Raw genomic sequence first — 25,699 nt, 5'->3', positions numbered from 1 at the left:
AAACCAAATTGCAACCATTGCAAGTTAAATAGGTCTATCCAAATGACAAGTAATGAAAGTCTAGTGAAATAATTACAACCCAAGTTTCATTGTTCTTCTACAAATTCACAATGAGTTTGGGCAACCGTAAGTCCATAATAAACGAACAATGAAGACTACCCGTTAAGAGGCGAGAGTACATATCCAAACAAAATGGAATCAAACAATCAAATATGGAAATTTAGGCCAAAAGGAATAAATAAGTAAAACTGATATAATGAGTTAATGACTTGTATCTTATACATGCAAGCTATACAAGATTCTCATAAGCAAAATCCAAATGATAAACCAAAAAGTAAACAAAGATTCCATTCATAACAATGGCAGAAAACAACATCTTTTTGATCATTTTGAGTAATGCAAAACTAGTTTGAAACATAACAACACAATCTCATTCTCATCTTCTCACCAAGTATCAAAATCTTGTTCTCTTTACATTAGAAATCTACTTCAAAGATTTGTTATTCCAACCACGAACCTGTGTGAAACGAGTCCTTGTTGCTTTTTTGAATCAAGCCGATCGTTTATCTAGACTGCCAATCATACAAAATGCTTAAATATTAGTTATTTCAAGAAAATATTGTAAAAAAAAACATAACAATTATATTTTTCTAAAAGAAAAACCCATATATAAGTGTTTCTTTTTTACTTAATACAGAAAGAACTACTTAACACATATCGACTTTTTCTTAATCAAGTCGTGACTTTCTACAAATTTGCCCTCATTGATTACTAGCTAATTAAGCAAACAATACTTACATATATAGCAAAATCATGCATATGCTATAAACATCACTACATGATACATAACATCTTCAACATCTTGTTAAATTTAGATTATAATATGCTTATAACAAGTTCATAGGCAGAGAATTATCAAAAACTTCTGAAAAAAAAAGCGAAAACTTGCCATTTTTGTTCAATTTTGGCAACATATATGTTTTGTTTGTAATAGAATCCAAATGGGATTTTACTTGAATAAGAGATTGGGGTTATTTAGATAAACCTTGAGGATCCGACATTCACATTGCGATGGAGAATCCGACCCGACCCAGCATCCTCACTTGATCCAATCAGCTCCTTCAAACCGGAATTAATGGACTTCTCTTCCTTATCTCCAACACCACCGTTAACCGCCGCTGCCGCCTCCTCCTTCATCTTCCCAGGCACAATTTTCATCCTCTCGAAATAGTTTCCATAAATATACTCTGGATTATACCCATTCTCATCATCAAACAACATGATATGACCATGCCATTCCCAAACACGATACTCCGAACCCGTTTCCACATGATACCCGACACAGATATGGTGTTCGCCGATCGTTACTGCCTGACCCGAATTGGGTTTTAGGGTTTCATCCCCGTTTCCGCTGAGAATAATTTTGATCACCGCCTTTTCCAGCTTCGATTCTTCTTTGGCGAGCTGGGTTTTGCTCCTCCTGTTGTTTTCATCATCATCGTCATCGTCTTGATCGTCTTCGGTATCTGAGATGTTGTTCATGGAGTCCAAAAGGAGGTCTTCTAGGGTTTGGTTAAAAAGAGGTGATAACTGTGGTTGAAGAGGATTTGGGGGGCGAATTTGAAGCCTGCCCATTAGGGTTTGAAGGAGGAGGTTATCGAGATTAGATGTATTCGTGAAGGAACTCATCTCAACAGAAGTTTGAGGGTTCAATTCGTAGTTTCTGCGACACTAATTTAGGGTTTTTGAAAAGGCATGAAAAGGAAGAAGGAGATGTAGCAAAGAGAGGGTTTATCAGGTTTATGCAAACTGACGCTAAATCCTCTAGAACAACTTGTGCAATGACAGAAATGGTCCTTGGATTATTCTCTCATCTCCATTTCTAGTCCTTTCGAATTTAATTTCTATACTTGACCATAAACTAAAGTTTTCTTATAGGTTTGGTATTCTAATGCAAAAGATATGGAAAAGAAGGAGGAGATAAGCAAAAGACATTTTTGGTCTCTATAGTTTTAAGACATTTTCTAGAATTATATTTTGGCCCCTGACGTTTTTAGCTTACATAAATTACATTTATGATCCTTGTAGTTTTAATTTTTTGAAATTAAACCTTTGATCCGTATAGTTTTAAATCTGAAATTATATATGGATCTGAATGTTGGCCGTTGTTGATGGAAGCCTCATTAGGACATGCCCATACCACCCCATTCTTCATTCCCTCATTTTTCGGGTATTTGTGTCACTCTTATCGAGTTTCTTATAGTCGTATTTAGAATCTCATCTATTAAATTTCTACTGCAAATTCACTCAAACATCCTTATTTCTATAACTTCCATCTTTTTTTCGCGGTCTTTCTTGGTCGGCCATAAAACATGACATGCCTAACCGCTACCCTATAGAACTTCCTCTTAGGTTTCAACGGTACCCTCTTGTCAAATAATATTCCTGAAGCCGCCTTCCACTTTAATCAACTCGTCTTTATTCATGGGGTGAATGTCTCCTCCTTCCTTATGTATCATGGATCCTAGATATTTGAATATATCATTTGGGTTAAAAGTTTGCACCTCTAAACCTATATCTACTCCTTCTGAAGTTCGTCTTCTTACTAAAATTACACAAAAGGTACTGTATTTTACTAGTATTGATTCTTGACCCTTTCTCTTCTAAAGTCGCCATTTATGTATCCAACTAAGCATTTAACTCAACCTCCAAAACAATTTCATCGACAAAAGACATACGCCAAGACACTTCCTTTGGATCTCATGATAGATCTTGTTCAAGATCGACGGAAATGTATGGATTGGGAGTCGAGCATTGATGAAGCCTAATTTCAACTGCTAACGCAAACAACTTTCTGTCTCCGACTGAGGTTGCACACAGGTCGTAGCCTCGTCGCCCAACAATACATATTGCAAATAGTCATGGCATATATTCTAGGGATGGCTCTAGCCTCCAAGCTTCTCCGTACCGTCTCACATGCTAAATTTTGAATCTTAAACCTAATTTATGGAATTTCATACCAAAACAGCTAGGCTCGCATCATTGGGGCAAAAAAAAAAAAAGTAGATGTAATTGTCATAAACAGATAACACCAAAAACAATTTCCCCATACATTCATGATTTTAGTTATCTAACGGTTTTGTGTAGCCCCAAAGCAGCCACTCTAGAACGAACTCATGTTATTCATCGGTTTTATTTGATGGGTTCACGGTTCCAATGAGTTTCTCTATTCCTCAACTTTTATCAAATTCAAGTATTTTCATTCAATTCAGGCCTCGCACGTTTCAGTTAAGGTTTGTGTTTGTGCCCTTAAATCAACATTGCTTCTAGATCTTTGAACATACTTGATGATTTATTGTAAATGCAAAGAACCATGACTTGTATTTGATTTCTTTTGACCTTTTTCTTGCCGTTGACTCAGTGTTGTATTTTTTTTTTCTCTAAAACTAAATGATTCACTGAAATTCGTCAACATATATTGTTCTTACATGATCATTTTTTAAAAAGAATCATCGTATTCACTGAACAAAATCAATTTATACACCATCAAATGAACAAAAAACAAACACCGAAAACAGTATATCAAATTTTAAAGTGCACAAAAACTCTTCCCTTACACTGTTACACATTGCCAATACATTGAATGGGAAAAAAATATAAAAAAAAATAAAATAGAATATATATATATGTAATAGTCGAACCACTTTTCTTTTCTTGAGTATTTTTTTTTCATAATAGTCGTCATTGTCGATGGGGATAATATAGATTACACAACATATTATAGGCACACATGGAAATGTGCAATTTTGCCCAAAAATATAATATAGAACTTGACTTTATATATGACATCATCTTCTTCACCTACAAATGGATCAAACATCCTCTCTCCTTTATCTCCTTAAGCTTTCCACAATATAGTCCGCATACAGATCCCTTCAAATCATCAAAACAGTCACAACCAAGATACTTTATTTATGTAACTTTTTACCATTTTAATAAAATTATAAAAATTGAGAAAATGAGAAAAACTTACATGGAATGTTTGACAACCTCAATAGCCTCAGCAGCTGGCAAGAAATCATTGACCACAACCTCCTTGTTCTCATTCTTCTTGTCTAATTATTACTTGTTAAGATTAACAAACAAAATTTTGCATCATAAATCATAAAATTAGAATTTCATAATTAAGTTCTGAAAGGATACAGTCTTCAAAAAAGCGATGAATCTCAGCCAATCGATGTGGTGGGAGTTCCTTAATGTCACTGTAATGTCTATACTCAGGATCATCAGCACACACTGCAATTATCTTATCATCTTTCTCTCCCTGATCAATCATAGGCATCACACCAATTGCTTTTGCACGAAGAAAACACCCTGGAAGAATTGGTTCCTATTTCAACAAACCAAAAATTAATCATCACAAACTGAAAAACATATAGCAATGTACTTTCATTTACTTGTTTTTTAAATCGAAATCAAAATTGTGGTAGATAGAAAGTCAAGTAGCATACCTGCATGATAACCAAGACATCAAGAGGGTCATTGTCTTCACAGAGAGTACGAGGGACAAAACCGTAATTGTGAGGGTACACAACTGATGAGTATAGGACACGATCCACCTGATAAATAACATATTAGAAAATTAAATTACACAAAAGAGAGTATAGCTCATTACACCATATGATATATCATCTTAATTTTACCTTGATAAGTCCTGTTTTTTTGTCGAGCTCATACTTTACCTTGCTACCCTTGCTAATCTCAATCACCTGAAAAAAGGTGAAAACTTTTATGATAAATCATTTGTTTCATAAAAAAAAACACCATGAACTGTATTGGTTTCAAGCTCTTACACAGTTGAATATTGTTGGTGCTCCTGGACCTGCATTTGATCATTTACAGAAGTAAGACGATTGAATATCAAATTATATGAATTTAGGTTTGAATGAATGAGATACCTATTTCAAGATCATGCCAAGGGTGTGCAGCAACTGATCTTCTGCTCAAGGATGAGAGTATTCTTTCATTGAGAGGAGCATGTGAATGATGATGATGATAGTCGGTGTGTTTGGTTTGAGTCTCAATAGGTGGAGTCATTGTTGTAATCTGCATGGGTATCACATGTTACAGATATACAGATTGTAAAATAGACTAGATCTCATGAAACTGAAAACAAAAAACAGAACAGAAAACCAAAAACAATGTTGTGAAAACTTCTAAAAATTTCACATAAGGTCTGTATAAGCAAGAAGAACACGATGAAATCTCCATAGAGAAGATAGAAGAAACAAATAAAATCAAGCTCATAATTACTTAATGCATTATGCAGGCATGTGTCTTCTGCAACACATTGCCGGATCGAGAGCTTTAGTGATGTAAATTGTAAAATCACACACACACACACACACAAAGAAACTCCAAACAAAAGAACAAATCCAGCAAAAACAGCACTAAAACATCAAATATAAGCCGAATAAATTCGATTTGGACCCCAAAAAAAAAGGTATTCAAAGCTATAATGCGAAGTGATGGCTGTGTAGAAGTTAAATAACAGGATCAAATCACCTAAAATCGAACTTCATAAACATTAAACGAGCAAAAGAGTTACAAACAAACCTAAGATGCTCTATGCTCTATGGACTTGACGCTGAGAAAATGAACTGCAGATCTAGGTATTTAACAACAACAAAATCAAACAGCGTAAGAATCAAGTCAAACATATACATACACATACCTGTATATCTATCGATACAGAGAGAGAAAACATACCTAAAGAAAGAGAGAGAAAGTAGTGGAAGCAAGCAAGCAGAAGGCGGAAGCTACACGCTGTTGTTGTTCCCGCTATCTCCAGCTTTCGCCATTTAAAGCAAAGGGAAAAAAAGAAAGTCTCTGAGTTACGCATTTCAAAGGTCGGACTTTTCCGTTACAGAGCTGCTCATTTTCCAGATTAATGTCCAAGTTTTGATGCGGGAAGTACAAGTTATTATGCGATTGTGGTTGTGGATTTAGTTGTTTATGATCTGGAAAAGAGGTTCACCGGTTGAAACGGGGAAAATGCCATTTGGAATTATGGAATCGGGAAAAGATACCTGTTGAGAGTTGAGAATGAGATACGTGTGTGTGACACGGTGGCTTTCGGTGGTGGGCCGGCGGTGTGGGCCACCGCTACCGTCTTGTCCAACTAGAATATGGGACTTGTTATTTTGATACGTAGGAATATAAAAAGAAAGAATGAATTATTCGTTAAGGAATATGATTTATCTTTTTCCTGAAGAGAAGTGTTTTTCTTAAAATAAATAAATAAAAGAATTTTCAGAAAAATTATAATGTAAGCGTTTTATTATTTCAATTAAATTAATCTTTATTTAAAAGTTATAACTATCACAATATCTTAGTTGAGGCTTTATTTGACCGACTATCAAATAAAAAACGATATTTGATTAAACTAACTGATAATGTATTTTAGCTATGTATGTAAATATGTAAAATGACATAAAAAATTGTACAAAATTGAGCTTTTTATAATTAATAAAGGTTTTATTTGAAAGAATTAAAAAAAATCTCAATAGGCTTTTTGAAACACCAATCTAAGTAGTTAAAAAAAACCTAGCTTAGTGCAACCCTACTTCAAACTCCCATTTTTACTCTACTATAATGTTTGAGATTTCATTTAAAAATTTCTTATTAGTTTATTGACTTTTTGAAAAGTCAATAAAGTGTTTGATAATGGAAAAAAACCTTTTAAAACAACTTCTACTTAAAAGAATTTGAAAATGATTTTTTAAAAATAAGGGTTTGTAACTTTTACCGTCTTCCATTTTAGTTTATCATCTTTTATTTTGTTTTAATTGACTATTTAAATGATATCAATTTATCATAAATTAAAAAAAATATATTTATGTATTGAATTAATATAAAATTTAATAAATATGTAAAAAACTAATAAGTTGAAGGGTCTTTTGACAATTTTTATAAGTTTAGAAAATATTGATATTAGAAATATATTTTTCAGAGTAAAAAATAGAATATGGTTGAAAATTAAATACTATTTATTTCATTTTTTACTCATTTTAAAATAAAAAAACAAATTTATAAACTACTACTTTGTTTGTCAAACATGAAAGTTTAAAAATTTTCAAAAGTTAAATAATTGTAGGGTCTTTATATATTTTTTAATACATAATGATAATGATATATAATCGTTCATTCGTTTGTTTTTATCGCATTTCATAAACAATAGTAAAATACTGGCCCTCAACGTGAGCCAAGCCGGGAAATAAAAGTCGAATATCATCGTCATTTAGTTTATAAAAGTTCTTAAGTTTTTTTAAATTTATGGTACACTAAATACAAATGTTATAGATTGAGTTGATGACTCATGTTTTAATAATTATCGGGGCCTAAAGTACGTGCGTTGCAGTTTTCACAACTTAAAGGACGTGTGTAATATTTGATTAATTGCAGGCATCAGATAATTCACTAGTTATAATATTCTTTAATTTGTATATTCCCATGTTACGTTTACATAATTGATTTTATATTCAACAATTGAATTAATATTTTAAACAACATATTTGAATGCTTTTTTCTATATAGCATATATTTTTATCGTTGTTTCATTCACGACTTTGGATATTTTTGTCAAGCTACTGCTTGAAATCCTTTTTAAAAATGAAAAATATACGTTATAAGTTTATACTCTAGTTATCATTGTAATGCTTATGAATTTATAAAAACTAATGATATTTTTGGATACGTAGCCTGAATATTAAGTAAATACCACCCAAATTGGTTAATTTTGTTTATCTACCAAGTCTTTTCCTACCATAATTTACATCAGTTAATTCATTTAAAGTATTTTTAAATTAAATATTAATGCATTCAAAGTATCTTTTAAAATGGCATATTCTATGTCTCGTTAATATATAACATCACCGACGAACCTTTCACGCCTTCAAGAATTTGATTTTGTCAACCACATGGGGAGGCCTAATTTTGAGGAATATTCTTTGTACCATTATAGAAGTATGACTATGACTTGTCACCCTTAAAGACACCTTTAGCATCCAACTTGGGTGACAAGTGACACTTGAACCACGTCAACTGCCTAACATATTACATAATATATGTTTAAGAAACAAATATCTTTAGAGATGGAGTAAATTGTGGAAATGGTCCTTGTGGCTGGTACTAGATTGCATTTTCGATCCAAGCGAAAAAAAAAATCAATCTACACGGTTTCAAGTTCTATCAGATTTGGTCTTTTTGCCAACATTGATAACAAAAGAAAGAAGATCTAGGGGAGAGTAAAAATGGTGATTCACACAAAACCATAGGCAAAATAATTTGTTTCAAATGCGGAGATAAATGACATTATCCCAGTTTATGCCCTAATCTTTATCTTTATATATTTATTATCTTTATATATTTATCTTTATCTTTATAAATCTTATAAATGAGATCATCTAAATGAATATGGTTCAAGATATATATGTCATATACGTGCATCATATTCAGTGGCGAATCTAAAACAAAATATCACGTGGTTCCCAAATTAAGTGAAGCCGATAAAGAAAAATCACCAACACTTGTGAGGGGTCGGGTCGGGTCGTGTACGATTTAATGAAATATAACTGAAAAAACCGATCAGGAACCACCAATTAATTTTTTTAAAAAACCGACTAAAATATAATTGAAAAAACTGAACGGTTTAATAAAAACTAGTTGATTATTAATGCATTAATACCTTATTGTTTGATAAAAACTATGTATTATATTTAACCCTATATATTTAACAACACAAATGCCCCATATAACTTATTTTTATCTTCTTTTAAAATGATTTTTTAATACGTTTTTTTTAAAAACAAACCCAAGGTAGGTCCTTTATTTTTTCTAAGGTAGTTCTTAATTTTTGTTGTATATATATTATAAATTAAATTCAAATTTTAGGTAGGTCCTAGGACCTACCTTCTTACTTGCTAGATACGCTCCTGATCATATTCATTTGAAACCCTCATAATCTTTCAACTTTCAACCGATTAATAACAGCCACTTAAGAGTTTTTAACTTATATATTATAACTACTTGACTAAATGAATTTTTATGTTCCTAAAAATAATGTCATTTACTAATGACTTTTTATTTTCCCCTCATTTATACATATTTAGCCATATTCGTAGTATATAATGAATATTTTCTTACAAAAAACATTCATATGTTTAAAATGGTTTATGATTCAAATATGAAGAGTTGAATAGATATGAAGAGTTGAAGAAATAGGTTTTGTTGCATAAAAAATGAGAATTTTGTTATGTTTCTCAATGTATTAAATATATTAAGCGTATTTTAAGTTTTATGTATTCTTTTTATAAGATTTTATGAGTTTTTAAAAAGTTTCTTGAATACAAGTTTTAAAATATATGTTTTATTGTTTTTATGTTTGTAAAACTTATAATACTTTCATACTATTTGTTATTTGTCATATATAAAAATCAATATATATATATATATATATATATATATATATATATATATATATATATAATTGAATCATTTTTACTCTCAATATATTAATTAAATCAATATATATATATATATATATATATATATATATATATATATATATAATTGAATCATTTTTACTCTCAATATATTAATTTGAAAATCATGAATTTTTAACTTCCAATCTTATTTAACTTAATAAATATAAAATATCATCATTAATATTGATAGATTATTTGAATTATTATTATAACATATTTAGTTTTTTTTTTAATTTAAATATGATGTTAAATACATTATTCAAGTTTTAAATTATCAATATAGTGTATGTAATTTGTTAATCTAAATATTGTATTAGATTTAAAACTTAAACCAAAATCTCAAATAAACTTAAAAAACGTTAATTTTATTTTAAAATATTTAAAATGTTTAAACGTGTTAAACACAAACCTAAATTGAATTGTCAAATTAATTAAAATAATATCCAAAACTATTTCTATAGTAACTGTATTTTTCAAAGTGATTTTGTAAATTAATTAACAGTAATATTAAAAAGAGTAATATAAAATTATTTAAATCTATATCTATCATCGAAATTAAAAGATGATTACATAAGTAAAACTTTAAATTATTCGATCATAACACTTGTTAAACACTAGCACACGACTTGAGGTTTGTAACCTATCGTGTTGACATATTCTTGTTTCTGTGCCCATTCCAGTTAAAGTTGACTATACATTTGAGTTCTATGGGTTCTCAGTTATTTGCATAACTACTTGGAAGCAGTGGCAGGCCCTTGTGCTGCCAGGTGGCAAGAAATTAAGATTGAACAAGTTCAGTTCATATGAGTTTGAATTTGTCACTAACCTTGTCTCGTGATTATGATTTTGACAAATTCACATGGATAGGAACACATACACCATAAAATCTAAGTGTCATAAAGTTTCTCTCCGATTCATGAAAATGATGGTGAAGAAACGCTTTTACTAAGTAGATTTTAAGGAGATAGAATTGTGATATTTGCATTCTCAAATTCAATTATGATTACGGCATCCCTCTTCATAATTCGAATTGTGAGAAATGGAAAAGGTTTAAACATTTCAGACTTACGATTGTAAGTTCTAAAATTGTTTAGACACACATGTGAGATATCTAAGGAAAGGTGTATGAGTTTGAGAAGCCTAGATAAAGCCTTATCGAAGCATCTCGTATCAGAAATCTGAACTTTGGTAATGAAAATCAATAAGTATTGATTTCTAGAAGTCGAGCTGATTTCTGAATACATGTCAAAGCTAGTGGGAGCATAAATGTTATGCTAGTAAGATAATAATTATTATGCTGGTGGGAGCATAATTATTATGGTAAGTGTTGCAAGTTAGCAATGGTAATTATAGAAAACAAAAGGTTCAATTCGCAAAGTTGTGGATTTGAAAAGTTGTTTTGCTATAATTAAGGGAGAAGAATTTATACTTCATTTCAAATCTAAAAGCTTAGATTGAGATTTTAATCATTTTTAGTCAAATATATATGAATGTTATGTTGGATCTATATATGGAAATGTTAATTGCGTTCTCAAAATTTGATTATGATTACGTCATCTCTCTTCATAATCAAAATTATGAGAACATGGCAAATATAAATATTATAGCAAAAGACTGATTAAGTATCATGTCTTTATGTTAGACATTATGAATCGTATCCCATATGCTTCGGGTATAGGATCGATTGCATATGCTATAACATTCTCGTGTTCTAATTTTCCAAATGCCTAGGGCATTAATAGGTAAAAAGGAATAGAACCGGATATGACTAAAGTGATTTAACAACTGTTAAGGACAATCTAAGGTTCGCCAAAGATTGGTCGCTTAAGGACAGTTGGAAGTATAGTAATGGATGGACCATAGTGACATTATTATGAATAGACAGGAGTCCATTAATAATGAGTTGTCGTATGGCAACTATGGAATGTTTCCATATTGGGAGTTGAAGAATAGATGAGAAAGTTAGAAACTTTTATGCAAGAAGGATGTTCAAAGAAATGTACTTTGAATTTGAGACTTCATTTCCATGGAATTGTCTTGTAACAATATCCAAAGGAATATTTTCTGATATCATTGGTCAAGTCTCTGTGACTTTTGGCACCTAGACATTACAAAAGAATCTTTGCATGATAGTTTAGAATCTAACACTTTCTAGCAGTGACAAGAATTTGGATTTCTTACACTTGCAATAAGGATTTGGAATTTTTAAATGAGCATCATTGAAATGTTTTTCAATTGATCCATTTCACAAATTAAGGACCATAGACAAACATAGTGTGCATGCTTGGTGCATGGCATAACTATCGTTTAGAAAACATAGTGTGCATGCTTGGAGCATGGGACAACTATTGTTTTAATTCAAGTATTAAGTTGATTATTCGAAACATTATACAATGAATAATGAGTAATCAATATGACTCAAAAGTTTTTGGGCCATATAGAATTAGTATTGTTCTTGTGTTTCACTTTGCATGTTTTGACTTCCCGAATAACTAGGTTATTCAAACCATCCACAGTCGATCATACTTTGGAAGTAGGTAATGAGGCAAGACTGTCATGAATGGGTCTGTAGTTTGTCTAGGACAAAGTGGTTGCAGTGTTCATGAGTGCTCCTGGAATAAGATTCGAGTATTGGATTCAACCCACGCTCATTTGAATCACTTCATCGATTTTATCACGAGTGATCATGAGACGATAATATCTTATATTCTTCAAACGGAGACGTGTGAGTTGTAGTTGCGAGTCGGTTGCACATTGACATATGTAAACGCACCAGTAACTTGGTTTGTATAAAACATATCGTTGTGTATAATTTAATGAGTAAGTACAAGCAAGCATTTGGGTCGAAGTTTATCCGTTCCTTTTACCCCATGTGGATAAAAGCGATATCTGTGGGCCCCTCGATGATTTAGTGATGACATCAGGCCTGGACTGATTTGATTTGTTCAATTAGTCAGTCGTCATCGGAAATCGGGAAACAACAGATGGACAAAGAGAATGATTATAATCCATGTCTCAGTCCATATGATATCTAGAATGGAGGAATATATGATCCCTTATCTAATGGACACGTCATTGACTAGGTCAGAGTTCGACAGCGGCTTTTAAGAGCTACGATTGCTAGTCGGGTTGGAGTCATACTTGCAATAATAGTTATTAGACTTATCCAAGTGGGAGACTGTTGGATTAGGTGTCTAAGCCTATAACTATTATTAGTATGTACTTGATCCGAGAGTAGCATGGTCTATTTGGGTTGCATGGCATCGAAACAATTTGGATAGACTTTTGTGAGAATAGGATATTTATGATTTATTAATATATTATAAGTTCTAATATATTAATATGAAATCATATTATTTAATTAGTATTGATCAAGAATTAGTTTGGAATTAATTTTGTGATCAAAAGAGACTAATTAAATAAATGGGGATTGATTTGGTAAATCATTCATTCTTATAAAGTAGGCTTATGATCCATAGTTCTTCATGTTGGGCTAAACCCATGTGGTGACCCATGGATACTCCATGGAGGTTAAAACCCATGGATCATGAGGAAGGTGGACAGTCATGAGTTACATGGTGTAACCCTAATGTGCACACTATATAAGAAACCCCAAGGCTCATGAAATTGGCACTAGTGATAGAGATAAGAGGGCTAGCCGATTTGTGAGTGGAAGTATCATTCTCTCAAGTTATTCCAATTGTTCGTGGTGTTGTGTGATTCCATTTGAGGTGCAACACTTGGGGCACTAAGTTCTTAAAGGTCCAAGGCTTCCAACTACAACAAAAGGTATGTCTTCTAACTTGTTTTATTACCCTATGTACAAACTTTTGTATGCTAGTTAGGGTAATACCTTGGAAAGTTCAAGTTTGCATGTATAATAGAGAAAACATAGATCCAAGGTATTTAGGGTTGCATGTACACCTTAGGAGTGTTAGAATGCTCAAAACCCATCACTTACACCGGCAATGTCACCAATCGCCACAGACAGTACTGAGAAGGTATACACATGCTTTTTCATCTTAGATATTTTTTATGTACTATCAGAACTAATGGTTGATGTAATGGTTATAGGCATCCTTGCGGGTCCCGAAACAAGCATTGTTGATGATGACCAAATAAATTTGGATATAAATAGCAACCTTGAAATGTATCTTCGTCGTTGCTTGCTTTCCTTTAATATTTTGTTATTTGAGGTATGCTTTTTCTTTCCCCCTTAATTTTATAAAAAAGTAAATCTAGTTAATAAACGTTTCTGTTATTCTCATTCTGTACATGCAGGGCATGTGACATCTTTTAACAAATATAAAGACATATTACAAAGAAGCATTCTCAAACTGTCCTCCATATGAAATGACTCATTTGGATGATCCTAGTAATGATCCAGAGGCACAATTAGAATATGAAAACATGGATTTATACAGCTTTGTACTCCAAAACTTTACAGAATAACTTGAAAAGTAAAAGGGTTCCTTTTCATAATCATTCATCAAAATCACTCTTTAGTGTAATCGAATGTAAACTTTTTTTATATCATATAATAGTACCAAATGGACTAAAGAAACATTTTGTAAATGCAGACATTACGGTTTCCAGTGGTCAAAGAGTCAAACACAATCACATAAGTCTAGAAGATAGCCCATATATGAGCTCCCCCAACCTCTGCACTACCAAATATTGAATCCTTTGATGTAATCCTACAACGTACAAACTGGCAGATACAAGGATACCTATCAGAGTAAGCAGACATGATTGAAAAGTAAGCTATTTTATAGATTTTATTTTACTAAAAATACTTATTTGAGAGTATCTTGATGTATAAATTTGTGTTTTAATAGGTTTGGAAGCTCTTTTCCTATGAGTGCTTTTGAATCTATTTTAAAGCTTCTGCAAAAAGTAGCCCTGAAGTTGCATCGTGTATGTTACTTTGTAATTTGTAATCTAGATATCCATTTGATCTAATTCAAATATGTAAGTCAACAGTCAATCCATTAATTTATGTTAAATTTTTACAGGTCCAATTTTTATGATATTCTAATAGCCTTTATCATGATGATTATCCAGTTGCATTAGAGAATCTTCATCATTATTTTGATTATAGGTATCCGTAACACCCAAAACTCAAAATTACAAATTAACCAATAACCTCTAAATTATTATTATTATTACTTAAAAAAACAGAGTAATTAATACTCGATTATTGACACTGTAGTGCAGGAACGGAGGGATTTGATTTTGTTCCCACATCATTTGGTTGCACTAATAATGGAAGATATGAAATTGCTTTATTATCTTTAGGAATGACACATTTTCATTTAGGTCATCCTAAGCTAGCTCTTGAGGTATATATATATATATATATATATATATATATATATATATATATATATATATATATATATATATATAGGTGTTGACTTTTTGACTGAATATAGAAAGATACATAATCTGGTGATTCCTTTTCTTGCTATTTAGGTTGACTGAAGCAGTGCGTGTGTGTCATTAGGTATACTTTTTATGTTTGTTCTATATTATTTGGTAACTAAATGATCTTTTATATTTGTTCCATGTATATTTATTATTTATCTTTTGTTTATTGTGTACAATTTACAGTATAGTGATGACACATGTCTTGCCTACACATTAACAACAATTTGTAGCCTGTTATCTGAAGTTGTTATATCAAGTATGACTGGAATTATGGGAACCATATCCTATAGCCAGTGGTGGAAATGGAATGAATGATGGTTCTAAAAGACAGATGGACAAGATTTATTTATTTTAATTATGCTAATTGTTGGTTGTGTTACATTTGAATCTGTTGCCTCTTCCTATCATTAACTTTGATTTTAATTTTAGCTAACAAGTTGTCTTTTATAGGAAAAATTGAAAGAGAAAAAGCCTACTATGACTAGGTGTCTGACTATTGCTGACGTGAGGGATACTGCATTTTCAGTTTTGGCAACAATAGCAAAGGTATAATACATTAATACCATCCATTTTTTTAATCCTTATTTTTATTGTTGGTGCAAATAATAATAAAATATCACTTATCTGTTTCCTCTTTTTAGATGGTTGGAAAGAGGCCTTTGGAGAAGTCATTGGAGAAACTTGATGATGTCAGGCGAAAGAAGCTCTCAGAAATGATTGGTATTTCTGGAGGTGGTGCTTCAACCGCATGAGGCTCATGTTTTTAAATTGCTTAATTTTGAATTTTATTTATAACTAGATTCTTTTATGTTCTTTTTAAGAGTTGCCATTCCTTTTTTTTGTAGCTATCTCATCATCAGGTGGAACTGTATCATCTGTGGAGGTGTATATATAATGACATTTTTTTAAGCTTTACATGAAATATATTAGTAATATACCAATATATTAGTAATAACTTATTGCATGTAACAATCTTTTTTATTTATTTTAAAAATGTAACTGGAATATTGGAATTAAAAACTTTTGATGTTGTTTTACTCATTTCTTTGTGTCTTGATTTTGATGTAATGTGATTAAGCAGAAAGGGAACAACAATATTAGTTCTGACAACCGAAAACGACCAGGAAACATGTCACTGCTTTCTCGTCCATTGCAACCCAAATCATTCTCAAGTCAATACTTGGCAGGGGTAATTAATGATTAATCGTTATATATATATATATATATATATATATATATATATATATATATATATATATATATATATATATATATATTCCCTTTTTGAGGATCATTGCAAATTTGCTATTTGTTTCTTTTTTCCATTTAACTGCTGCATGCTTGAATAAAATACTTTTATCCGAAAAAACCTAGGATTACTTGAGAAATTGTTTTCAGTTATATTGCGGGTCCCACGTTTCATTGATTTTGATAATAAGCGGGCACATTTTAGATAAAAAATCAAGCACCAAAATGATCATCACCATCATCATCATAGTTCTTTGAGAATCTCTGTTAGAAGGGCATACATTCTTGAAGATTCGTATAATTAGTTGCGAATAATATCAGGTGGGCTTACTAGGGAATCGTATCAGTTGTTATTGAGGGTTATTTTTGACAATTGAGTTTAATGAGAACTCAGGAGAGGAAGATTATCTAATTCTCTGTTTTAATAAATATATGCAGGCTTATTGATTTTTCATACATTCTCACTATCATTTATTTCTATTATTACAACATTATACTTTAATTATTTCATCATTTTGCACCTACCTCGAAGTTGTGGTATATTGTATTGGAAATGCTTAAACCTGATTTTCACAAAAGGAAATGTAGTACCCTTGATTGATGCTTTTTCTTTGTTTCTTTTTTCACTCTCTTATCTATTTTATAATTCTTATTTCTTGGGTGGTGCTGATGTAGATATTTTCCTTATCTCTCTCTCAGGTTTCCAATAATAATAGTTGATGAACTTCCGGTCTTCAGCCTAAATAGAAAGTTGTCTTCTGCTGCCAGGTATTGAGATTGACTTAATTTCCTTATTACTACGATTAGTTTCATTGTCATTATCGTTTCCTTATTTTCCTTATTGTCATTATCGTTTCCTTGTTATCCAAGGATTAGTTTCCTTAGTCCTTATCAAGATTAGTTGCTCCCTATATAAAAACTCAATTGTATTCCTGGTTTTGGAATTAATGAGATAATATTTTACCCTCAAATTTATTATGGTATCAGAACAGTCAAACCTTGGAATCCAAATCTAGCGTTCGTCTACAATGACCGGTGGAGGAGAAACACCGGAATCGTCCAAAGGATCAGAGAGATCTAGAATCGACATATCCTCACCTTACTTCCTTACCAGTTCTGATCATCCTGGACAGAATTTTGTGGGAGAAAACCTCCTACGCGATGGAAACTATGGAGATTGGGAAAACGAGATGACGAACGCTCTTTTCGCCAAAAACAAAATAGGGTTTGTTGATGGAACCTTACCCATGCCAAAGAAAGAATCAGAAGATTTGAACAATTGGAGAAGGTGTAATGCAATGGTGCGTGGATGGCTTGTCAGCTCCATGGAAAAGGAGATAAAAGCTATTGTAAAATATGCTACCACTGCTCGTGACATATGGCTAGACCTGAAAGAAAGATTCGGTAAAGAGAATGCTCCACGAGCATATGAGTTGCGTAGAGAAATCACAACCATACAAAAAAGAAACATGACTGTATCTTCATACTACACCAAGCTAAGAAGCGTATGGGATGAGATTCAGTCCATAAGTCAAATACCTGCATGTTCCTGTAATGGATGTCGATGCGAGATCAACAAAGAAATTACCAAACTTCATGACAAGGAGCGTCTATATGACTTTCTCATGGGATTAAACGAGGAGTTCAATTCAGTGAGAACCCAAATTCTTAGTAGCAGCCCCCTTCCCAGTTTGAATACTGCTTTTCACCTAGTTAATCAAGATGAACAGCAACGACAAATTGGGGCAACAAGAAATTCCAATTCAGAGTCATCTACATTCCAAGCGGTTGGGAAATCAGGTCCTCGTCAAGCCAACAAAACAGGATCACAATCCAACAGTAAGCAAGACAGTCGCAATCCATTAAGTCTGATGAAAAATGGTGCGTTCACTGTCAAAAGGTGGGCCACATGGTTGAAGGTTGTTTTGAATTGATTGGTTATCCGGAGTGGTGGAACGTAAAAGGCACAAACACCAAGAACCAAAGTGGAAAACAGAAGACACAGGCTAAGGCGGCTGTTGTTGTAGAAGACGCAGGACCACAAACAATCACAAAGGAAGAATACGAAAATCTTGTAAGAATGCTGAGAGCATCCAAGAACTTCGACAATCCTAAGGCTAATACGAGTGGTAAGAATGATCATAAAGCCTACATGACTGGTAAGATTGAAACACCAACATCTTGGATCATTGATTCCGGAGCTAGTGATCATATTACTCCACATAAAGCTTGGTTAAAAGACACTAGAACCAATCAAAATAACAATTCTGTCTCTATACCTAATGGTGCATCTATACCAATTAAGTATACTGGAAATATTCGTCTCACTGACAGATTCAATTTAAAGGATGTGTTAAATGTCCCAAATTTCAATTGCAATTTGATTTCTGTAAGTCGGTTGACAAGTGACTTAAACTGTTCTCTAACATTCTATCCAAAAACATGTTACATACAGGACTTATGTTCGAGGAACCTGATTGGGACGGGTAAGGAACATGGTGGATTGTACTACTTGGAACCGTTCAACGAAAGTAAGGTGGCTATGGCAGTTCAAAATAAAGTGATGATTTGGCATAGAAGATTGGGTCACGCTTCAGAGGGAGTATTAAAGAAATTACAACAAATAGATGTAGGTAATTGTAATCGATTTTGCGATTCATGTCTTAGAGCAAAACAAACCAAACTTCCATTTCCTATTATTTTTTCTAAAACAATCAGAAGTTTTGAGTCAATTCATGTTGATATTTGGGGTCCATATTGTAATGCTACTATAAATGGGGAACATTATTATTGTTGATGATTTTAGTAGAGGAGTTTGGGTTTACCTAATGAAGTCTAAATCTGAAGTGGGTCATCTTCTTACATCCTTTTGTAACATGACTAGAACACAATTTGATAAAAGAATCAAGAATATACGAACCGACAATGGTTCAGAATTTAAATCAAGATATATGATGGAATTTTATAAAGAACAAGGAATTCTTCTGGAAACCTCATGCCCTTATACACCACAACAAATAGGTGTGGTTGAAAGAAAACATAGACATCTATTGGAAATGGGTCATGATTTACGATTTCAAGCTTTACTACCAATAGAGCTTTGGGGAGATTGTATTTTAACTGCAGCATACATCATTAACAACCTCCCCACCAAGGTTCTCGAAAATAAAACTCCTCATGAAATATTACTCGGAAATACTCCTTCTTATAATCATTTCAAGGTTTTTGGATGCCTAGCCTATGTTCATGATAATGTTGGTAAGCGTGACAAATTTGGTGAAAGAGGCAAACCATGTGTCTTTCTTGGTTATCCAATGGGTCAAAAAGGATATAAGTTCTTTGACCTAAAAGAAGAAAAATTCTATGTTAGTCGCAATGCAACATTTGTTGAAGACGTATTCCCTTTTGGAAAGAATTATAATGGAAGCAAAGATTTGAACAAAACAAGTTTTACCGAAGATTTAAACAAAATACAAATGGATGTTGATCAATGGGAAGAGATATGGAATAATCTCGTAAATCAAGAAAATTCCATAGAAGATCATGTCGAGTCCAACGTTGAGTCGTCTAGAGACGATACCAACATCCAAAGTAATAATGACGGTGACAATGTGAACCATGACAAATCGAACCTACAAACTAATGAAGATGAAATCAACAATACTCCTCAACAAGAATATTGGAGGAGCACTAGAACAAAAACGAAGCCAAGACACTTGAATGAATTTGTTACAGATTTGCCACCTTCACTCGAACACTCGACCACTGTTCCTATTACCACTCCTGAGACAGGATCCTCCACGGTACGCCCTATTTCTCAATTTGTTTCTTATGATAAGTTTTCTAAATCTCATCAAGCTTATCTTGCGGCCATCACTTCTCATGATGAGCCTAAAATTTTTTCTCAAGCAGTTATGAATCCAAAATGGAGAGAAGCTATGAGTAAAGAAATTCAAGCTCTTGAAGAAAATGGGACTTGGATTATCACCTCTCTTCCACCGGGAAAGAAAGCTATAGATTCAAAATGGATATACAAGATAAAATATAAACAATATGGCCAAGTTGAGCGATACAAATCTAGACTCGTAGCAAAGGGATATACTCAAATTGAAGGTATAGATTTCCATGAAGCCTTTGCACCGGTTGCAAAGTTGGTCACCGTCCGATGTGCTCTTGCCGTGGCATCTAAGAAACAATGGTTGGTTCACCAAATGGATGTAAATAACGCTTTCTTACATGGAGACTTAGACGAAGAAGTGTACATGACAATTCCACAAGGTTTTGCCAAACAAAATGAGAGACGTGTTTGCAAACTCCAAAAGTCAATTTATAGTTTACGTCAAGCTTCTCGAAATTGGTATCAAAAGTTTACCAAAGTTCTCATTGAAGATGGTTTTCGGCAATCCAAGGCTGATCATTCCTTGTTTGTTTTTCGAGAAGGAACCATACATCTTATTGCTCTTATATATGTCGATGACATACTTTTAATGGGAAATGATGAAAGGAGACTTGAAGAAGTAAAGGAACGTTTACAAACACATTTTAGTATAAAAGACTTGGGACCATTGAAATACTTTCTTGGAATTGAAGTTGCTCGTTCCTCTGAGGGTTTTGTCATCAGCCAACGAAAATACACCCTTGACATATTAAAGGATTGTGGTGTCCAAGGAAGCCGCCCCGGTTCATTTCCTATGGAGAAAAATTTATGACTTCATAAGGACGATGAAAGTCCAGAAGTTGATGCAGCTCAATATCGGAGGTTAGTTGGACGATTACTGTATCTTACTGTGACTCGACCCGATATAACTTTTTCGGTAAACCAGTTGAGTCAATTCTTGAGTAAACCAAAGAAGACACATTTGGATGCATAATATAGAGTCCTTCGGTTCCTTAAAACTACTCCTGGGCAAGGGTTGTTTTTACATTCTTCGGGAAAACTTAACTTAATGGCTTACTGTGATGCCAGTTGGTTGAGTTGTCCGTCTACACGAAGGTCATGCACTGGTTATTTTGTCAGCTTAGGAGGAGCTCCTATTTCTTGGCGGACAAAGAAGCAAAGTGTTGTTGCAAGATCCTCAGCTGAAGCAGAGTACAGGTCCATGGCTAGTACAGTTTGTGAAGTGATTTGGTTGAGATGGTTGTTAGAAGATTTTGATGCCACACAAGTTGGAGCCACCCCTCTAATGTGTGACAATGAGGCTGCCAGGCATATTGCAGTCAATCCAGTTTATCATGAACGGACTAAGCATGTAGAGATGGATTGCTATTTTATCCATGAACGTGTGATCAAAGGGGAAATAAAACCTTGTGCCATACGTTCTGAATTTCAAACAACAGATTTGTTCACTAAAGCTTTAGGGGCATATCGTTTTCGGTTTCTTTGCAGCAAGTTGGGTGTTCGTGATATTCACAATCCAACTTGATAGGGAGTATTGATATTGACTTAATTTCCTTTTTACTACGGTTAGTTTCATTATCATTATCGTTTCCTTATTTTCCTTATTATCATTATCGTTTCCTTGTTATCCAAGGATTAGTTTCCTTAGTCCTTATCAAGATTAGTTGCTCCCTATATAAAAACTCAATTGTATTCCTGGTTTTGGAATTAATGAGATAGGTTGTACTTTCTACCTGAAAATCTATTCTGTTAGCTTTGTGTTTGGGTAGATTTTTCACTGTTACAATGTTGTAATCGGAAGAAACCTAAGTACTAAGTAGGATGCCGTAATAAACTAATAACTGATAGTACATTTTCACTAATTAGATTTGCTTCTAATATTATGCCATGGTTCCATATGTGATTTACACATCATCTGGCACTCAAACGGATATTTGCATTAATTTCACAACCCCTTGAGGACTTTAAAGATCTTTATTATCCATTATTTGTTGAATGGGTTTCATGTAAGGTCAAAACCTTTTCCTCCAATCATATTTATCTTATTAGAGGGGCTTTGTTTCTACTATATGTCAATATGCTTTCCTGAGACTCTAGTTCTTTTAGGTTCTACTTGGTGGATGCAGGTTTTTTCATACTACATCTTTATGGTTAAGGTTAAACTTATGGATGCAGGTTTTTTCATACTACATCTTTATGGAGGATATATTGGATAGCCATGTAATCTCAGTTCTATCATAGGTAAATAAATGGAAGATACATTGCTATTTCATCAAATTATCCCTTTATTATATATTTATGTTGTCTTTGTGTCCAATTCAGGTTTGTATTCTTTTAATTGTCTTTACAGAAGCAACTACAATTAGCATTGGCATTTCTCATCATTGGATATAAGTGCATTGAAGAAGCATCAAATGATACCTGCTTGTCTAAACCTGTTGATTATGTTCAATCTCTAGTTGTAATGCCGAAAAAGCATGTTAATGGTGAGTCTCAACTATTCTTTTCCTCCTATATTTATTTGTGAAGGTGAACACATTCAGAGGACTTCTAATTTTGTTCTCTTACAATGTTGTTCTTTTACAGGTGGTTGGAATTGGACCTAAAGTTGGTTGCTGATATAGGAATAGTGGGTGCTCCAAATGTAGGAAAAGTATGTTTTTAAGTGTTATTAGTGTTGCATGTAGTGTTGTTTGACATGTAATGTTAGGTAACTTGTTTGACATGTGATATTTTTTTGAAATGAATTATCGTTTTTATGTATGATATTTTATTTTGTATTATGATAATTTCAATTTGTTGTTTAATTTGAAAATTAGTAATTCTATCAAAAATATATATATTTTTAAAACATTCAAAATTATGACACACAAATACGTGTCATCTTCATTTATGACAGGGACTTTAATGATATACAATGTGTGTCCTAAACGCGCGTCGTAAGGTTACGACACACAAATGCGTGTCGTCTTCCTTTATGACAGGGGCTTCCTTGATACGCATTGCGTGTCGTAAATGAGCGTCGTAAATGCGTTTCGTAAATGCGCGTCATAAATGCGCGTCGTAAATAGACGACGCGCAAAAGCGTGTCGTCTTTCGTTATGACAGGACCTTCCTTGACACGCATTTGCGCGTCGTCTGAGCGTTTTACGACACGCATTGTGCGTCATAAAAGGTTGTTTTTCTAGTAGTGAGATGATTGGTCTAACCCAAGTGGGGGAGAACCGACCCTTATGGAGAAAGTACGAAAAGTAGTTCGACTTTCGATTTCGACGTCAAGGTCCAGGAGAGTAGTAACACGAGTAGGCAAATATAGTTAATTTCATCTTTGGGTAGCAGAGAGAAGATATTTGCATGGTGACTTCAGTTCCATAACATTTTTGGGTAGTTTTTAGGTGTCCTTTTACAACAACTATCGCCGGAGAAATGTTCTCCTTTCATCCCATTGTTTCTTCTAATGTATCCTTCGTATACAAATCCACCATCGTAGACTTTCTTCATCAACATCGAACCTTGGGGTTGAGTTACTGGAATCGAGATGCATTAGGAAGTCGACTAGATATCATCACCAGATCTAGTGGAAGGAGATGATCCGGGGTTCAGATCTAGTAAAAGGAGATGAGCTGGGCTTCCATAGATTAAAAAATGAATTGGATGTTTTTCACGAAGAATATAAAGGGAGGAAAATGAGGACCTGTAGTCTTCACACACACATACACACACTAACACAACGACGTGGGGTGGGTAGTGGGCCTAATTTTATATTTAATAATAGTAATAGTTTTAAAAAGTGAAAGAAAATAAAAAATAGACAAAATCGCAAAATGGTCCCTGTGGTATGCATTTTTTTCGGGTTTTGGTCCAAACCCCAATTTTTTGGATTGATGGTCCTTTTAAGCTACTTTCGTTGCATATTTGGTCCCTCCAAAAATTGAAATGACTATAATACCCTTGGTGTATTTATTTTCCATTTTTCTTTCATTTTTTTCAAAATTTAATACTTATTTATTTATTTTAATATTAAAAATAAAATAAAAGAGGGTTCACCTCTCTCTCTCTCTCTCTCTCTCTCTCTCTTTCTCTCTCTCCACACTGGTACATCCCCTTTTTCTTCTTCAACCATCATTGTAACTCCCGTTTATTTATTAGTTAAATAAATAAATTAATGAACGAACGGTAGCCTAAAATAAATAATTATATATGCAGGATGTTGGGTTCGAGGAGTTAATTTCCACATATTTTTGGAAGCCGGGGGCTAAAAGTGTGAGTTTGGGACTCATTTTATACATATTTATGAAGACAGGGGCTCCGTGGTAATTATCAGGAATTATTTTAAAAAGAAATGAGGAGGAGGGGCGGAATATGTTATAATTAAAACATTTGGGGACTGTTTGGTAAATTGTGTACTTAAATTGTAAAGGTTTTAAGAGGCAGGGTCTAAATGGTAATTTGTGGGTTTGTTTTAAAAGAAAAGGGAGACAGAGGGACCATTCCTGTCAATATGGCCGTGAGTTTCAAACACCGGGTATTTAACTGTGTTATTGTTCTCATAACCCTAACCCTAATGTGCAAACAGCCGTCACCCTCTCCATCTTCACTTCCGGTAGCCGCCATCACCATTGGAACCCTCATCAGCCACCGGTTACATCACCGAGCCCGGCAGCCCGGTTCCGCCTGCTGCCTTGTCGACGAGCATTACCGAACCACCATCTTGCGCCGCCGACGTTCCCTTTGCCTGTGATGACGAAGTCCGTCGTTGCTGCCGGAGACGTTGGTGCGCCGTTGGAGCCGCCAAAGACGGAGGAGGGAACCGCGAGCATTGTCGTCGCATGGACCGTGAACGAGCTGCTCTCCGGCGTACTCTCCTTCCCCACCTTCTTCCGTTGTTGTGTCATCACTGCCGCCCCAACGGCTGTTCCCTTCCGCTGCCGACCTTCGTCAGTTGCACGCCATCAGGTGGAGACGTGTCCAAGTTAACGTGTGCTGTTGCTACGGTTTATGTTTGTTGTTCGAGCATGAAAGCTTAGCCGGAGATCGAAAGATAAAACCCACCAAGGCCGCCGACCATGGTGGTTGTTGCCCTGGAACCGTTTTCCGCCACCACAGGCCACCGTGAGATGGTGGCTGTGTGAGTAAACCCTTGGATCAGGGTGTTTTGAAGTTGGTTGCATAATATTTGGCCGGAAATCGCAAGAGCCGCCACTGCCACCACCGTGAGGTGGTGGCTGCCACCTTCTACCACCACCGGCCACCATAGGGTGGTTGTGTGTGTGCTTATGTTGTTTAGTGTATGTGTTTATTTTGAGTTTCAGCATTGTAAAGTGTAAATTACAAATTGAATAATGGAAAGAAATTCGAAACCACCACCGTGAGGTGGTGGCTGCCGCCTCCTGCTGCCATCGGCCGCCGTGTCGGGTGGCGGTGTGCTTTGATGGTGTTTGGACTCGCTTGGATGTTTGGGCAAGGGACTAAGAAACCCTAATGGGCCCAATGAGGCTTAATGGGCTTAATGAACCCTAATGGGCCCAATGAAGCTTAATGGACCCAAAAGCCCAAACATGTGACTAATGGGCCTAGT

The 25,699-nt window shown here is 33.9% G+C and overlaps 2 protein-coding genes across 4 annotated transcripts; both read right to left on the bottom strand.

Moving 5' to 3' along the window:
- Nucleotides 1-232: 232 nt before the first annotated feature.
- Nucleotides 233-1,804, bottom strand: LOC145118627 (uncharacterized). The gene is made up of 2 exons (XM_079054320.1): nt 1,046-1,804; nt 233-572 (listed from the first exon to the last, which is right to left on the bottom strand). The coding sequence occupies exons 1-2, from the start codon at nt 1,687-1,689 to the stop codon at nt 551-553; spliced, it is 666 nt and encodes a 221-aa protein (XP_078910446.1). The 5' UTR covers nt 1,690-1,804; the 3' UTR covers nt 233-550.
- Nucleotides 1,805-3,551: 1,747 nt separating this feature from the next.
- Nucleotides 3,552-5,899, bottom strand: LOC145120379 (soluble inorganic pyrophosphatase 4-like). 3 transcript variants are annotated; one of them, XM_079056204.1, is made up of 9 exons: nt 5,770-5,889; nt 5,617-5,668; nt 4,959-5,106; nt 4,854-4,882; nt 4,704-4,769; nt 4,512-4,619; nt 4,204-4,390; nt 4,034-4,115; nt 3,552-3,933 (listed from the first exon to the last, which is right to left on the bottom strand). In XM_079056204.1, exons 3-9 carry the CDS (start codon nt 5,095-5,097, stop codon nt 3,891-3,893), a joined length of 654 nt encoding a protein of 217 aa, XP_078912330.1. In that variant the 5' UTR covers nt 5,098-5,106; nt 5,617-5,668; nt 5,770-5,889; the 3' UTR covers nt 3,552-3,890. The 3 variants fall into 3 exon arrangements, with proteins under 3 accessions (XP_078912330.1, XP_078912331.1, XP_078912332.1); XM_079056205.1 differs by having other exon boundaries at nt 5,617-5,660; nt 5,770-5,849; XM_079056206.1 differs by lacking the exon at nt 5,617-5,668 and having other exon boundaries at nt 5,770-5,899.
- Nucleotides 5,900-25,699: the final 19,800 nt, after the last annotated feature.

Source organism: Lactuca virosa, chromosome 6, assembly GCF_052849685.1.
Source record: "Lactuca virosa cultivar CGN04683 chromosome 6, Lactuca_virosa_CGN04683_v6, whole genome shotgun sequence".
Lineage (NCBI taxonomy): Eukaryota > Viridiplantae > Streptophyta > Magnoliopsida > Asterales > Asteraceae > Lactuca > Lactuca virosa.
Note: the sequence above shows the minus strand (reverse complement) of the source record. Positions and strands in the feature narration are given on the sequence as shown.

Bases quoted from the DNA above. Each gene is read 5' to 3' on its own strand.
- LOC145120379 (XM_079056206.1), bottom strand. From the start codon at position 5,097: ATGACTCCACCTATTGAGACTCAAACCAAACACACCGACTATCATCAT. The intron at 4,770-4,853 runs GTAAGAGCTTGA...ACCTTTTTTCAG, and splicing joins CACCAACAATATTCAACTGT to GTGATTGAGATTAGCAAGGG. The intron at 3,934-4,033 runs GTAAGTTTTTCT...GATGATTTGAAG, and splicing joins GAGGTTGTCAAACATTCCAT to GGATCTGTATGCGGACTATA.
- LOC145118627 (XM_079054320.1), bottom strand. From the start codon at position 1,689: ATGAGTTCCTTCACGAATACATCTAATCTCGATAACCTCCTCCTTCAA. The intron at 573-1,045 runs GTTTATCTAAAT...TATGATTGGCAG, and splicing joins GTGAATGTCGGATCCTCAAG to TCTAGATAAACGATCGGCTT.